Source organism: Clupea harengus, chromosome 4 (genome assembly GCF_900700415.2).
Source record: "Clupea harengus chromosome 4, Ch_v2.0.2, whole genome shotgun sequence".
Classification (NCBI taxonomy): Eukaryota; Metazoa; Chordata; class Actinopteri; order Clupeiformes; family Clupeidae; genus Clupea; species Clupea harengus.
The window spans coordinates 20,674,933-20,692,215 of NC_045155.1; the positions used below are offsets into that span (position 1 = coordinate 20,674,933).

Sequence of the window (17,283 nt, forward strand, 5' to 3'; positions counted from 1 at the left end):
TGTGACTAGAGTAGCAGACATTTATAGCGCTCGGCTGTCAAGGAGAGAAACATGAGGACACTTTTCACAAGATATCTGGACCTAGTGGTGAAGGTTGGTGATGTCTTGATGTCCAGCAGGAGGAGAGCATTGCTGTGCCCCCACCCCCCACCTTGCCCTGATCCATACCAGCCTCTTGTGGTTGGTCAGGGCTGCCCTTTGATTCTCTCTCTATTGACCCCACGGCTGGGAGGCTAACAGGTCTGGGAGAGCAATAATCACCCCTTGTTCCCCTTTCTTTCTTTCTTTCTTTCTTTCTTTCTTTCTTTCTTCTTTTCCCTCTCTTCTCAGCACTTCAAACGCTCGTCTGTCAAGCCCTTTCTCCCTCCATCCCTCTGTCTTTCTCTCGCTCTCTTTCTCCTTTGATTAGAAAGTTAAGCTGCCCGAAATCCCTCAGAGAGACTCCTTCTCGTCTTTTTCCCCCCTCACCTCGCATGGCTACCTCCTCCCCACTCCTCCCCACTCCGCGGCGTGTCAAACCATCCCAGTGATCCGGGCCTGGGAAAAGCTCACCTCCGAGAGCTCCATCACGCCGGACGCTGAGAGCTGATGGGGATGAGGCCGGGGCCTGTGAAGCCCCAGCAGAGATGCCTGCCGTGTTTGTTTTGTTTTTGTTTGTTTGCTTCTTCTTTCCTTTCCGCACAGCAAACACAGAATGCTCCAGTGAACACCAGCATTTTTTTTCCCACAGACAAACCTTGAAAAACAAATGTCAGATCTGTCTCTCTCTCTCTCTGTGGGTTTTTTTCCGCCGGAGGGCTAGAGCACAGCCGACATTTCCTGCTAGCCATTCGTAAGACAAACCTCGCTAATACTAAGAGTCGCGCCGGTTATTCCACTGAATAAATGATAAGAATGATGAGCTGCTCTGTAGCAGGGCCTGAGGAACTCCACAGCAAGCAAAGCAGTGATGGAAGTGATGGGCTGAATCACTTTGTGACCTACCTGCATTCATTTTCAATGAGCACAATACCTATATATTATAAATATAAATATTTATATACATACAGTATATGTATGAATAAATATATTTTTTATTTCGCTATAATGCAAAGAGGCCTAGAGCGAACAAAGACTATCTAAAAACAATATTATCTTTATTAATCCTCTGAAATGTAATCTCCAGTAGGTCACACAAACACTGCAATTATTCCCAACACGAACTTCTGCATTGTGGCAAATCAGCACATTTAGGGAGGCAGCGAGTAAAGCCACACTGTTATCCAAAACTCAAAGAGGTAACTTCAAAAGGCCCATTTTTAAGCATGCCATTACTAATGACATTAAAACGCCTTTGAGGCACAGCTTGAGTATCTTTCTCTCTCTCTCACTCTTTGGAGAGCTCAGCTTTACAGAAGCCAGTCAATACAGTATCAACAGAAACCCCATAAATAAACACTTTTTTTTTGGGGGGGGGGGGGGCTTAGCTCCCCCCCGTCTCTTATCTCATTATTCAGTCACCCCCTTTCTCTAATGCCTACCCCGCCTGAAGGACAACCCCACATATCAGAGCATACTGAGAGAGCCAGAGAAACTTTGTTATGCAGAGGGTTTTACATAACTACCCATGTACATGAGTACCAAGGACTGATTGGGGTCAAGGGGGAAGCAGGGTCTTATGGTTTGGCTAGCATGTTAGCCATGTGGCTAAGCTGCTTTTTTATCATTCTAATGGAAATAAGAACATGTGAATACTGCACACAAGGTTGTGCCTGCAGCAGTCAGGGCACCACTGAGGCCTTTGTGTGGTCTGCCACGGAGGGGGAGAGGTAGCCTGCGTAGGGGGATCGGCTGTGACAGCCGCGCTGGTGCTTCTGTTCTACAAGCGGGAGCTGATGGCCTCGGCTTTAAAGCGCTAAAGCCACACTCTCACTCTGACTCGGGCCAGGCCTGTGATTCAGTAGAGATCAGTGGATCTTCCAGGCCACTAACCATTCCAGCACTCACGCACACGTACACACAAACACAAATACACACACATGCACACACGCAAACACGCACACACACTGTCTCTATCTTACACACAAAGCAGAAAGAGGAACAGGAGAGCATGGGCGAAGGAAGAAAAAAAAAAAGGAGAAAAAAAGAAAACAGAAATAGGCCATATTGTAAGAGGGCAGGCGAGGGGGAGAACACAACGCTAGTCGAGCTGCATGATGGCATTCCTCTCCTCAGCACACAGCTAACATAGAGCTCCCCCTGGGGTAACTCACTCTCTCTCCTCTCTATCTCTCCTCTCTATCACTCTATATCTCTATATCACTCTATCTCTCTCTATCTCCTCTCTATCTCTCTCCTCTCTATCTCTCTCTATCTCTCTCTCTCTCCTCTTTATCTCTCTATATCTCTCACTATATCTCTCCCCCTGGGGTAACTCTCTCTCTCTCCTCTCTATATCTCTCTATCTCTCTCTCCTCTCTCACAGTCTTCCACTCACTCTCTCTTTCTCCACTATTTCTTCTCCTGTATTTCTCTTACTGTCTTCCATTCATTTGCTCTCTCTCACTCCCTCTCTTTCTTGCTCTCTTTCTCTCCCTCTTCCTTTGAGTGTTTCTCCACTCCAATGGCCCCCAGCACCGGAGACCCAATAAAGCTCCTCTCAATGGTCAATGGACCTGGCATGGCCGTCACTAAATTGAATCACCGCGAATCTCCCTTTTACTGGACGGACCTGGGGGGCATTGGAATTCAATGTTGAAAGCTAATCACAATTCGATTGAGATCACACTGAATTTTTCATCATTGCATTGTACTGTATATGTTAGGGTAGTCACTCTCAATTAAATATATTACATAAGGTTATTATTAGTACAAGAGACATTAGCACCAAATGTTAAAGGGCCAAAACAGACGGCTGAGTGCTTGCCAACTACCAGCGGGCTTCTTCCACAAAAATATATCTGTAATGTACTACATAGCTGGTCTTGCTTTATTTGAAAGATGTTGTCATTCTGAGCATCCAGTGCATTTAGCCTGTCCTACTTTCTTCAGTTCGCCACTGTTTTTGATTAATTAACATCAAAATGTGAATGATGTCACAGAGCCTGGTTAAAGGTACCATGGCTCTGTTTAATATGTGCAATTGCAAGAGTGGGCGTCTCTTATGCGCTGTTTCTGAACTTGCCTGTTTGTGTTGCTGTTACGTAAGACCGTAGCCAAAAGTCCCAACTAAAAAATGAGTACAGAATACATGGCCCGCAGGGAGATCCAGCCTAAAATATGAAAGGGGAGGAAAACAGAGATTAAAAAGAGAGATAGAGAACAAGAGAGCAAGAGAAGAGAGAAAGGGAGAGAGAGAGAGAGAGAGAGAGAGAGAGAGAGAGAGAGAGAGAGAGAGAAAGCTGAAGCTAATTGCGGACCAAGTAGAGCAGAAACGTGAAGTGCATCATCACTTCTGCCACTAGGATTCACAACAGAGGGAGGAAGAGACGGAGAGCAAGGGATGGAGGGAGGAAGAGACGAAGAGCAAGGGATGGAGGGAGGAGGAAGACAAGAAGAGAGGAGGGAGATAGAGATAGAGAGGGCACAGCTTACAGTAGACATCACGTGTCCAAAAGACAGCCTGTAATTACAGTATAATAACATTTTCACAGCAGCGCAGATGATGATGATGATGATGACGTGTTCAAGTTCCCACACTGAATCATTAATGGCTTAAGAGTGAATTGTAGTTGTAAGTGTATTAGGCAGGAAGTAACCAGCGTAACTCTAACACCCCGTGGAGCATCAGCAGCAAACCCTGCCCTGTCTGGAGTTCAGCACCCACCTTCAGTGTTCAGCAGCACTACCCTGGCCTGGGTTAGCAGTGTGGCTGAACACAGACTGTCGACTGGGCAACTGGAGCCCTCGCTGTTTGAGAGGAAGATGTGTGTGTGTTCTATTATGTGCCAACCTACAATGATGAATGATTCAATATCAATTCAATGCGAGTGTAAGGACACAGTAGATAAGAACAGAGGCCTGGCAGGACAATCAAGAGAGCCCCATGATGAAGCTCACAGAAACAACTTGGCATCTGCATTTCATAATATCACTACTGAGGACACTCCTCAACTATCGCTATACACAGGACAAGGGGTGGGAATGATGGAGACAAACTGACTGAACGCACCCTTCCGCAAAACCACCACAAAGCAACAATACATTGTAATATGACACTGCCATCTTGTGGATACACTCTAGAGTTACAGTAAGGAGGAAGATGCCACTAGATTTTAGGTTGGACATCTGGGCCTGTATGTGTACTGTACAGTGATCAAACCTCTAAATTACACTTTGACAATATTGCTCCATTTATTGTTCTCATTAGCCATTCCAAATACCTGCCTTGGTCCTGTTACCCTGGTAGGCAACGAAACTCATAATCCTGGATCTGTTAACAAATTATCTTCCAAAAGAGAGAATATTCTTACAATAATATTTTCAACTTGATATTGTGATTGAGAATGATCATTCAGACAACTTCAAAGAAGATTTTAAGTGTATGGAAATACACACAGTTCGTGAGTGTCATAAAATCCTCAAAGGTGTGTGGAAGGGCAATACTTCAGATGACCAAGATGAACTGCTGACAGGCATGCTGCAGCTAATATAGCTGTGACATCTGCGGGTGGTTGGGTTGGAAATAGTAAACACCAAACAGCTCTTCGTGCTGCACACGGGGAAGATTCACATGCCAAACAGATCCTGGCATATAGAACACGAAAGGCATCGTGGCAGGCAAACGAGAAGGTTTACTGTGCTTAGTAACATGTTGATCACTAATAGTAGGCCTTCAGTAAACATATGCCCACTATGAAAGATGGGCAGAAACTAGAGTCTGATCCGCTGTTCTCAGTTCCAATGGATTTATGGTGATGAAATAGTCAGAGGTATCTACCACATCATGAGGTAAAAGGTGTAGTTCTGCACTGTTGCTGAAGTATGTCATTACGAGCCGGTGACAGCACCGAATCCATTGTTAGGCGCATTCGCAATAAAGCTCTGATGACATCCGAGTCACCTGCCAAAATAATTACAGCCTCTTTAGAGACACCTGAGTGGGACCCACTGCGGTTCGGAAACTCGGAGTGGGCCATTACAGCAATGGCCACCCTCATAAGCTAGATAGCTTGTGTAACTCGATACGCTGCTGAACTGTCACATATGAGTAATTCCTCACAGCGGGAAGGGTGGGGGTTGGGAGAGGGGTAGGAGGTGATTGCGCTCGATGAGGGCCACAACTACATACTTCACTCCCCCTTTGTCCCAGCAACTGTCTCGGCGCATCAGCGGAAGGAAGCACGCCGCTCAGCACCAGCGCCACTCGTGTTCCGCGTCCGAGCGCCATCCGAGAGAGACAAAGAGACGAGAGCCGCAAACATTTGGCTCCCACCGGAACAAATAGTTTGACCGGGATAAAATGCACACACGTGACTCTGAGCGGTAGCCAGCACCCAGACAGCTGGACTAGTGCTGCTCATCAGTTTCCCAGCGTGAGAGGCTACTGATCTACTGCTCTCACTGTCACACAGCACGGGGTGTATTAAAATGTCTGTCTGGTTTGCAGATTGCTCCATGGCGGGGCGAGTCACTTGACTCCAACGCCAAGCCTCTGTGTGTGCAATCAGGCAGAGACGAGAGCAATGTCCCAGTTGATGGTTAATAAAAGAAAAGCCGATAATCCAGTGCACAGAGGCTCTGGCCTGGGGCAGCGCTGAAGCCAGAGCTCTAATAAAGAGCCGTCCATATTTAGTGTCATTGCACAAGCAATCACACTATTGCTCTTCTTCAGTGTTATTAGTCAGCATGATGCAATCACAGTACTGTTCTTCTAAATTAGAGATTGTGTCAGCATGTTGCAAGTACTCTTCTTTTTAAGTGATCTTCTCTTTATCATTCCATTTTTTGGTGCAGCTTCTGCCGCTAGCACTTTTGAGATATAGATACCCCTCCATCCTGATCCCATGGAGCACTTGTGTAAAAATGTTTGCAGTGGCTCTTTTGTTTTTCTCATTTTTCTTTCCTATTTCCCACTGAAATGAATGGGGAAACATTTTAGACAACTTCGGAAACCTTCGCTACAATTTAAGAACAACCAACAGCCAGTTGAGTAACCTCGTTATGTTGGTCGTATAATGAAGTACCATTAAACAGAGCAGTCCAAACATATAACTGCTAAGCTTCATTTTCAAATAAATGAAGGTACCACCACCACAGTGGATTAATAACCGTCTATATTTCAGTTGTTTTGCTTGTGTTAATTCAAAGTGACAAGGTAACTATCTATGAAAGCCACTCAACTAGCTCAAGCTAACAGCTAAAGGGGGGTCACATAACGTAACCTCTAGCAACATAGGGCATTAATGTTCATGTGTACCTCTTACATTGCACCTGACCTTTCAACTGACTTCATGGATACTCATCTGCTGTATCTGCTATTTATTTTAAATAGAAACCACCAACACTGTGGACTATTTACAGCCTACATTTCAGCTGATGTTTTTCTTGTGTAAATGCACAGTGATAAGGGAATGTCTACAATAACAAACCACTGGTTAACTAACAGTTAGCTTACTTTAGCATAGCTAGTAGACCTGAGCAGTGCAACGCTAGCACCTATGGGTTTTAGCCTCCTCCCCATGTCTGAGGTTGGGGGACACACAATGCAATCACTTTAATTTGGTAGTTTTTTTATGTACATAAAACAGATTCATCATGTATGTGTAATGGCACGTTCATGATTTCCTTAATTATGTTCATTGTACCCAAATTTTCTTGGGTATCAAAAGTAAGGTCTTGTCTGATTAGCAATTTTGCCCTCGTACTTAAATAAATGTATACTTTGATAAACAAATATCAACTGCTTTGGAGATAAAGAATGCACATTTATGTGATGTGTGTGTGTAATGGCAGCCATCAGGTACAGTGCTGTGCAGTGAGTAAACGTCACCCCCGACACCTTAAGAGATGTGCTGAAGACTGACGCGAGCATTCATGGATTTTAGCTTCCTTGTTAGCACGCCCACCTGCCACGCCCAAGGTTGCAAGTTCGAGTCCGGTGCGGCACTATGCTTGTCTGCACAGTACAGGTTACATTATTTCCGTAGACCTGAAATGGGAGTGAGGTTTAAGGGGGTAAGTGGTAACGGTAGCCAGCGAGTACAGTGCTGTGCAGTGTGTTAACCTCACTGACACCTTCAGAGACGTGCTAGTGATAAACGTTAGCACCCACAGGTTTTAGGCTTCCTGCTAGCACATCCACCTCCCATGCCCGAGGTAGCGAGTTGGAGTCCGGTGTGGGACAGTGGTTGTGTACACAACACAGGTGACGTGTGCAGCCCTGTCCCTGCAGAGGATATGCTGAAGTGATGTTGAGTTACTGCATCATTATGGTAATATAGTTACCAATAAAAATAGAGATGTATAGTTACCAGTAACAATAAAGATGTATAGTTACCAGTAACAATAGAGATGTCTCTTTTCATCCATATAAGTGTATTCTTATATAGTTTTTTCATAATAATAATGTGCACTGCTTTAATTCCCATGCCTGTCTGTGCAGTTACAGTTAGCGGACTCTACTACTGTTGATCCACACTGAACCGCATCTTCTTGCTGAAATGCATTACTTGTCTAGCCTGCTGTCTGGTGACCGCTCTGTCTGTCTGTCTGTCTGTCTGTCTGTCTAAAGAGGAAAGCCAGTTGGTGCCAGAGCAAATAAGCCCTTGTTTTTCTGAGATCAAGAGGAAAGCATCTGTGAGCCTGCCGAAAGTGACCCCCAATAGAACTGCAGAAGCAGCCAGAAGATTGCCACACTGTACTGTACTGTTGGATATTACAATGATCTATTTCTGATCGAATGGTGCACCATATCGTGGACGTACAGACAGAAATAAAACAGGCTTTTGAAAAGACAAAATGACAGACACCGTACTACCAGCCTACAGAGAAGAAACCACTCACTATGAGAGAAGAGTTAAGAGCAGGCAGAAGCAATGAACACACATTCCCCGGCTGTCAGTCCCCTGATAGCCTAAATCCCCCTCGCTCAGTGAGGGGTCACACCACCTGTTGAGTGGCTGTTAACCCCACTTTCCCCATCTCTGCCCAGGGAGAGAGGGCCATCTCCCCACCATCTCCTACCCATCTACTCATATCAACCGTCTCACCTCACCTCGTACCTGCTGCCCTATTATCTACCCCCACCCACCCCACCTTACCTGTAGCGCATGCCGGTCTGGCAGGAGACGCACTCCTGCAGCGAGACACCATTGGTCTTGAGGAAATCCTCCAGGTTCTTGAGCTGGGCGGCGGCGCGCACCTCCCGTTGCCTCTGCAGCTCGCCCTGCTCGTTGACCCGCAGCGGGTACAGGCCCTGGTCCGACAGGTAGCGGTCGATGTCGCTGCGCACGCTCTCGCTGAAGGAGAGCGACAGCATGCGCCCGCTGCCCCCCCCACCGCCGCCACCGCTGCTGATGCTGCTGCTGCGCCGCACCGTGGCCCCTGGCGGCGCAGGCTTCGGGATCTGGGGGGCGTCGCAGGGGACACTGAGTTGGCGGCTGGGGCGCCGGGGCGCATGACCCCCCCGCACCTCGCTCACGCTGCTCGCAAACATGCCTCACCCACGCAAAACAGTGCCCACCCCTGTCCCAGTCCCGTGCACAAACGCCAGTGCCCAGTGCACGGTGCCCAGTCAATCAACTGCACAGTGCCTCACGCAGCCTGATGCCCCCCCAAGCTCTCCGGACCCCTGATGTCCAAACCACCGTGCTCAAGCCACTCAATCCAATCCTCAGTGCGTGCTACCCAAAACCCCAGTGCCCAACACAACCAAAACAGAGAGAGAGCGTGAAGGAGAGAGAGAGAGAGAGAGAGGGAACAATCGAGAGAGTGAGAGAGAGAGAGAGAGAGAGAGAGAGAGAGAGAGAGAGAGAGAGAGAGAGAGAGAGAAGGGTCTGGTACTGAGGAAGAGCCCACAGCCCCACGAGTCCAGAGCCTTCTCTTTAAATAGCACCTGTTTTCCCAAGCCGGGGCAATGGAACAAAAACACACATGGCCATGCACCAAGTAATCAGAGTCACCTCCCAACCCCAACCCACCCTGCCTTGCCCTGCCCACCCCCTGCCTGTTTCTGTGTGTGTGTGTCTCTCTCTCACACACACACACACACACACATATGCGCAACAGCATGCCTCAACTGATAGGGCACTTCCTAGCGATAGTGTTCATGTCGTGTCACCCCCGTGCACGTTAGGTTTGGTGCCAAGCAGCGCACTGACTTCAGCCCATGCAGTGTGGTCTAACGCGGGTGGCATTAACAAGGTGAGTCGGGCATGCATTCAGGGGCATGCGTCAGGAATGTACAGAGGGCACAGCGGGCGATAAAGTCTCCCAGGGGGCAATTCACTATGGGGCAGAACTGGTCCAGATAGGAACCCGACATGTGCTGGATCTGTCCCCGTGGTCCAATGCTATGTGGGCTGGTTTAGCAGCTCCAACCAGGGTGGGGTCTGGGAGTGTTGAATGACAATTCTCTTGAGGACTGGGCAGCAACCAGTCATTAGTTAACACCGCCTACAGACTTGTGATTGTCAAAAAATAGCCTGGCAGGAGGGCCAGAGGGGGTCAGGCCAGATAAATCAATCCAGACAGCAAACAAGCTACTTCATGTCCTGATGTGTCAGATACGGCGGGATGTTAAGGTGTTTTCAAAGGACAAAACACACCTGGAATACTGGGGTTTTTGGCTAATCACATTTAGCTAATTACACACCAACTTTTAGACACCACTATAGTACACTATAAGAACTGACTGAACTTTTACACTAAACAAACAGTACAAGCAAAATAAGAAATAACTTTTCACCGAATGGCTCCGGTGCACATCTTGTAGAACAGCCTTAAAGGTCTTTTTCCCACCAGTGGGGAAATTGTTTTTTGTTCTTGCTGTCAATATGCCTTTAAAGCTTTGCGAGTTTTTGTCCTAGTCATAAAAAGAACACCCCCAGAAACCTTTAATCTTCTACATATATGCCACTTGTGCATGCATGTATTTAGTTGTGGGAAATATACAAAAACATCAAGGCATGTCAGAGTACCTAAAATAGTCGGTACCACTTTACAATAAGGTTCCCTTTATAAAGGTTTATATATGGTTCATAAATAGGTTATTAATTAGGTTGTAAACCCTTTGTAAGTCATTAATAAGCCATTATAAATGAGTTATAACACAGTTCTTAACACATCGATGCCGGCTCACTATTTGGTAAGATTCCCATTTTGGCAACCCACTGTCTATCCCTTAACTGGCTATACTAGCCCATTGCACACTCCCTACCATTCTTGTATCTGTTACTACTAGCACGTAGAGATTACCCCCGCACCGTGGGGGGGCCTCGCATGGGGGGGGGGGGGCCTCGCATGGGGGGGGGGGGGGGGCTCGCTTAGTCGCTTAGTAACTTGGCTTAGTTTGCATCTCAGTTTAGCATGCTACTACCCAGAAGATAAACAGCGATTTAAAAGTTGTTTGTTTTACTTTTTTTGCTTAGATTTTTTTAAAAGTTACCGAGACACTATGCAATGTAGAAACCCATTTATTTAAACTGAACAATACGTCTGAGGGGATTAGCGAGGTGTGTCAGCCAGCTATCTAAAATTAGCATGCTACTGCCCAGTACTACTGCTGGGTAGTAGCATGCTAACTTTAGACGCAAACTAAGCCAAGTTACTTAAAGGGGCAATAGAAGTTCACGTATTCAGTGTGTTCAAATAACAAGATTAAATATAAACAAATCAGGATTTGGTGACATTTCATGAAATAAATGCAACACTTTTGGACTCCGTTACATATTTGATCCTGATTTGTATATACTAAATCTTGTTATTTGAACACACTGAGTACAACTTGTATTGCCCCTTTAAGAAACTCGGTTTTGTTGGCATTTCTCCTTTCAGGCTTCAGTTTGAAGTTGCTGATCTGAAGAGAGGTATGTCAAAGAAACTAAACGTATATTTGTAAGTGATAAACTCTCAAAGTCATAGTATAATGATGACATAACGGTGTATATACTAAAAGATTGTGAACTGCAACAAGTGATGCATACGATGTGATATTTAATGCATTTAGCTTGTTTTGTCTTATGCCATGAGGTTCCTAGCATACGTTTTCCCTCTGCTAACAGGCTAATATCCAGTGTGTTTGACGACTGCATGTTACAGACTGTCTCGTTGTATGTTATTGTGTACAGTGTACGGAGCTCCGCTTCGCTGGAACAAAGCATCAGAACTTCAGTGCGTGGCCATTTCTTGCCCAGCAAACAGACTCACACAGAACACAACACAGGACCTGTTACAACGGTGCCGTGATCCGGATAAAATTATTGACTTTTTGGCTCTGGTCACCCTGATGGGCCACTTGGACGGTTGTTCATGGATATACGAAAAGCCTTTCCAGTCTGAATCTCATTATTTCTTTCAAAGTGTTTTATTGATGTCTGCGTAAAGCTTTTATGTCTTAATATAAGCATCACTTGTACTCAACAGTTTTATTATTTTGACTGTTGATTTTTAACATGTGTGAATACATTATTTTTGCTTGTATCTGTTGCATCTTACTTTCCATTCCATGTGAAAAATTTATATTAGGTAAAAGTGAATTGGCAGTTATAAATGATAGTAACTGATTAATAGACGATGATTTGTTTCACACTTTACAATAAGGCTCCCTTTGCCAGTTATAAATGATAGTAGCTGATTAATAGATGATGATTTGTTTCACACTTTACAATAAGGCTCCCTTTGCCAGTTATAAATGATAGTAACTGATTAATAGATGATGATTTGTTTCACACTTTACAATAAGGCCTTTTGCCAGTTATACCTGTTAGTAACTCATAAGATTAATGAGTAGTAAGCAGTAACTTGATCTTGGATGGATGGATGGATACTTTATTAATCCCGAGGGAAATTTTAGGCCATCCAGTAGCATCCAGACACAACATACACAAATCACATACACATAGGGAGAACACGTTCAAAAGGAGTGGGGTAGTAACCAGTACCGTAACGGAAACACGAGAGCCCCCCCCCCCACAGCTCCCTATTTGCCGTGGGCGCGCCGGTCTGTGACCTTCTGACCTATGTCGTCACGTGACTAGGCTACCTAACAAAGAAAGCACAATTAAATATATTTTTCTTTATTTCTATATCAACTCTGGAAACACATACAAGACAATAAGGACGTTGTGTGCATCCCATGTAATTCAAATTGAATTAACAATTAACATTCAAATTGAACATGCGAGGCCCCCCCACGGTGCGGGGGTAATCTCTACGTGCTGGTAGTAACAGATACAAGAATGGTAGGGAGTGTGCAATGGGCTAGTATAGCCAGTTAAGGGATAGACAGTGGGTTGCCAAAATGGGGATCTTACCACATAGTGAGCCGGCATCGATGTGTTAAGAACTGTGTTATAACTCATTTATAATGGCTTATTAATGACTTACAAAGGGTTTACAACCTAATTAATAACCTATTTATAAACCATTTTTAAACCTTCATAAAGGGAACCTTATTGTAAAGTGGTACCAAATAGTCTAACAGGCCTCTGTCCTTTAGGAGTGGTGAGTAGTGTGTTTAATCTTCAAACTATATTAGTATTAGTATTAGTATTAGTATAGTATATTCCCCTAATCTGCACATTCCAAAAGCCAAACCACAGGCAAAGTCATGTTAGTCCAGTGTATATCTACAGTAACATTTGCCATGTAGGTATTTCCTAAGAGTGATGGCTATGCTAACACTGTTATAAAAAGCCTGCTCTGTCACTGCTACAGGACAGGTAGCATAGCATTAAAGTGCGGAGGGCCTCTGAAGAAGGCTTATATGGCATATAGCTCAACTTGAGATTACAGTTTAATTTTGACAGTCTTGACACAATTTCATAAAAGTTTTATTGCAAGTTTTTTTTTCATGTCCAAATACATATAAGATATTGTCTATCTTGGTATTCTCTCTCATTTTCTCCAATTTAGGATTTCCCTTCATATTTGCATTAACCTTCTATGTAATATCATTAAATGACTAAAATGTGTGTTTTGTCGAATCAAACTAAAAAGCAGGCTTTTTCAGCTGTGGCTCACTACCCTTGCAGTTGTGGTTTACGTAACACACAGTGCCTTGCGTGAGGTTTTCCGTGGCATCTTTCTTTAAATAATTTAAACCACTATTATGGTAATACTTCAGGTTGAAGTCACAGTCAAATTGACAACACAAGCAAAGACAAATCGCAGAAAGGAAAGTGAAAGTGAACCAAAGCATTTTTGTATTTTGTATTTTGTATTTCATATAATTACAGATTGAAAATAATTCATTGTAAAACAATTTTACTGTAATTTTGTGTGAAAACCTAAAACTACAACCCCATCTAAATACATTACTTAGTCAAAATATATTTGGATCTGAACTCTGAAGCTTGTTTGTGGCATAATCAGAACTTTAAAATCCCCAATGACTACACTACTCAAACTTATTGAGACCCGTGTGTTATGCACAATCTTGTTTGCTTCAGACTTGAACACATGGGAGTCCTTTTCTATCAGGACAACATGAAGTAGTTACAATTTATTCACAGTTGCAATTACGATGATGTTTCTCCGTGTCCCTGAGGATTCTGTTCATCTTGGTTCTTTGTACCAGGCATTTCATTGTGTTTGTTCACTGCTTTACACTCCAGAAAGAAATGCAAACAAGTACAGTACAAAACAAACGCCTGAAACAAAGAGAACGCAACGCATCTGAGTGACAAACAGGAAAGGAAATGCTTCACCTGCAGCAGCCTGAGGAGCTCTGAGCACCGGGCACAGCTGCTCCTGACAGGACGAGAGAGATGCCTTCTCACGCACATCACTGCTGTCTGGAGACGGATTTAGTTTTGGATTACAAAAACTACATCACTCGTCTAATCACAAGGACCAGTAAATGAAGCCGAACGACATGTTACACAACAGTTAAAATATGAAAGACACACAGCTCCATTCAGTTCCAGCGGCGTGCTACAGTACCCTCCTAAAATTAACACATCTTAAAATAGCACGCTGAAAATCTCCAGCAGATAAATATTACAGGAGTGCAGACCAGAAGTCCTGATCTACTTCAACCAGTAAGAATGGTGGCGAAAGAACAACAACAAGAACCACACACTGCTAGGGGTAAGACACATCTGTCGTACACTCCTTTAAAGAAGAAGAACCTACAGCGTGTCTGCAAGCTCCAGACAAGATCAGACACAAACCCAGAAACAAAAAAAACTAGAAATACGGCAGCGCTGTTTAACTCCAGTCTGATCTCATCCTCCATGCCTGCTTCTGTCTGCCACGCTAGCGACAAGAAAGAACACCAGGACATCGCGGGGACAGGAAGGTAGTCCATTTTTAAAAGCTGCCTATTTTCTTTTTCTATTCCATTTTCTCTCACTCTCTTTTTTATGTTTGGTTCTTCATGACTAAAATATAGCCGCCGTCTGTCCGGCGCTGGGGAGGAGCACTGAAGCGGAGTGGAGTGTGTGTGAGTGTGTGTGTGTGTGTGTGTGTGTGTGTGTGTGTGAGGCTGCTGCTTCTGCTGATGGGATCAGGTTTGGTGTGTTTCCCTGTGCCCTGCTCAGCACATCCCTGTAGCCTAAGACAAGCTCAGGACGTGGCTAACATGGCATCACAACATGGCATCGCAACGCATCGCAGCATTCCCGTACACCCATGCAGTACCTGGCATCCAACAGGCCCTCTTGACCGCACACACACACACACACACACACACACACACACACACACACACTTTCACACACCACACGACAATGCTCTTACTCACCCGGTTTCCCGGAGGCCGACTCATGTAGGGGCTCTGCACCACGCTACTCATTTAAAATACTGATGGCACTCAGCACGATAATGAGAACTTGAAGCTTTTTTAATTATTCCCCCCACCGCCTCCACCCGCGCGGGGAGTGTCTTAGCAGGAAGAGCCTGGAAGAATTAGTGGAGGAAGGTGGAATGAGCACCACCCTCGTCTCTGCCTCCACCCCTCAGTGGTTGATGGCACAGGAAGGGGAAAGAAACGTGTTCGCTGAGCGCACCTATCAGAGAGAGGGAGCGTTCCGCAAACCCCAGCAAATAATACAGCCAGTAAATAATTCAGAGCAGCTTTGGCACTAAAAGCTTTTGATTGTTGTACCATAAGACAAAGTACTAAAAGCAGTTTTTCACTTGTTCTGGAGTTTGTATGTGTGTGTGTGTGTGTGTGTGTGTGTGTGTGTGTGTGTGTGTGTGTGTGTGTGTGAGTGAGGGACCAGCGCATGCAAGGAGCACTAAGAGGAAGGGGACGAAGAGGAACCAGTTCCCTGAGGGAATCCCAATGGGGTGGGACAGGTTCAACAGCACAGCATCCCGTACAGCATGCTACACGCTACACTCAAACACAGTCTATGGAGCAGGGCAGAGAACATCCTCCGTATGCCATGAGAGGACACTAACCTGCCTGACCTGACCTGACCTGAGATTTTTAGTACACTGCACACTTGATTTGAGATTTTGAGTACACTGCACACTTGATTTGAGATTTTTAGTACACTGCGCACTTAATCTGAGATGTTCAGGTGTGTGGAGGAAGTGTCACTGCGATCTTCCACTGTCAATGCTGATAACAAGGCCAATTGCTCTATTCGCCCACCAAATCTTGATGGCATTAATGTGGTCTCAAGGAAAACATATAAACACTAAAAAGACTTTCCTTAACAAGTGAAGAATCCTTTGTCAGCCATTAATCTGGTGCTTCTTGGTGGTACTTCTAGGCAGGATTAACTGATCGTGGTTTGTTGTTCAGCAGATAAAACCTTTACATGGCATCTTTCCTTCTACGAGTGAAAAAAGCCCCTTAACTGGATTGCAAACACTTGAAAACAGGGGCCACTGGGGCATTCTGAACTCTTTCCAGTGCACATGCCAAAGTTCTTGAAGCGCACACTTAAATAAGAACCATTTCTCTGTGCTGCACAATCAACATCTACATCAGTATAGGCACTCCATTTAGCACAAAGCTACTGGAAGGGCATAAAACCCACATACCATGGCTGTGTCTCAGTGAGACTAATGGGTACTGGCTTGCCCTAAAAAAAAAACAGCCATATCTATTATTTAGGACCATTTCCCAGTGATGTCACATCCGCCCTGCATATAAAACGTCAATATTCGTTGGTTCACTGCCCTGAGTATTTTTATGCGGTTTCCTTTTTTTGTCATCCAACAGCCTGCCCTGTCTGAATCACTTTAACAGCACATGGGTGAATGAAGAGCACTTGCTGAAGAAATCTGGGCAAATGCACTACATGCAACTTTAAGGCCCTATTACAAACGTGTCCTCATGAAATAATAAACCTGTGTTCCTCACTCCACTCCCGGACAAAGTAGGTATTAGACACATTTGGTTGGCTGAGGGAGAATGACATGTATTCAACAGAGAATAGCGTCAGCCTAAAAATAGCAGAGAGTTTAAAAATAGCAGATGGGATAAAGTGAACGCAGTGGAAAACATAGAGAAAGGTAAATACACCCAACCGTGGAGCTAGGGGTATCATGACTATCATCAAAAGGCAGAGATCTCATAAGAAGAGATGAGCATAATCCCCCTTTGAACTGGTGCAGGCTGCGCGTCTCCTGCATAGTGATATGCAGGGGGCTGAATGACGAAAGCACCTTTTTTCTCTAACCTTGAATCTCAAGCAAGAACTCAAAGGGACATGACAGAAGATTAAAGAAGTATCTGGGGCAGTAGTCTCACTTTTAATACAATTTTTACTCCTTCACTAAGATGTTGTCCTTTGAAATGTAATACTCGTATTAAATAGAGGGCGTTAACCTCCCCCATCCAAGCACGCACACACACAGACACTTAAGAATCTGCCATAGATGTCCATATTTCCTACAGTGGTGCTGTGACCCAGTTTTGGGTCAGGGTAAAGGAAGGTGAGTTTGCCATACTATAGGTGTGCCAGTCAAGGCTGCATCTCTGAGGCCAGAGAAGCAAAACTAGCAGCTATGACCACACAGACCATTTGATTGAGGTTGTATCCCCATAGATAATGTCAGTCATGACTTTTGCACCCTAGGCATGTATTCTGACGTCCTGAATGAAATTGTCCATATGTGTCTATATGTAAAAATGTCTTAAAATGTTTACATATTAAAAGACATTAACGGTGACTACAAAATGAG

At 44.8% G+C, this 17,283-nt stretch overlaps 1 protein-coding gene across 6 annotated transcripts in view; it reads right to left on the reverse strand.

The window, feature by feature from the left end:
• kcnab2b (potassium voltage-gated channel subfamily A regulatory beta subunit 2b) overlaps positions 1-17,283 on the reverse strand; it is a 73,091-nt gene that overhangs the window by 36,458 nt on the left and 19,350 nt on the right. For 2 of the 6 annotated variants that reach the window (XM_031566694.2, XM_031566693.2), the window contains exon 1: positions 8,241-8,665. The exons of the other annotated variants lie outside the window; for them this stretch is intronic. In XM_031566694.2, coding sequence (XP_031422554.1) covers positions 8,241-8,635 — 395 coding nt within the window. In that variant the 5' untranslated portion in view covers positions 8,636-8,665. Of the gene's footprint in view, positions 1-8,240; positions 8,666-17,283 lie in introns of those variants that run through there. 6 annotated transcript variants of the gene reach the window in all.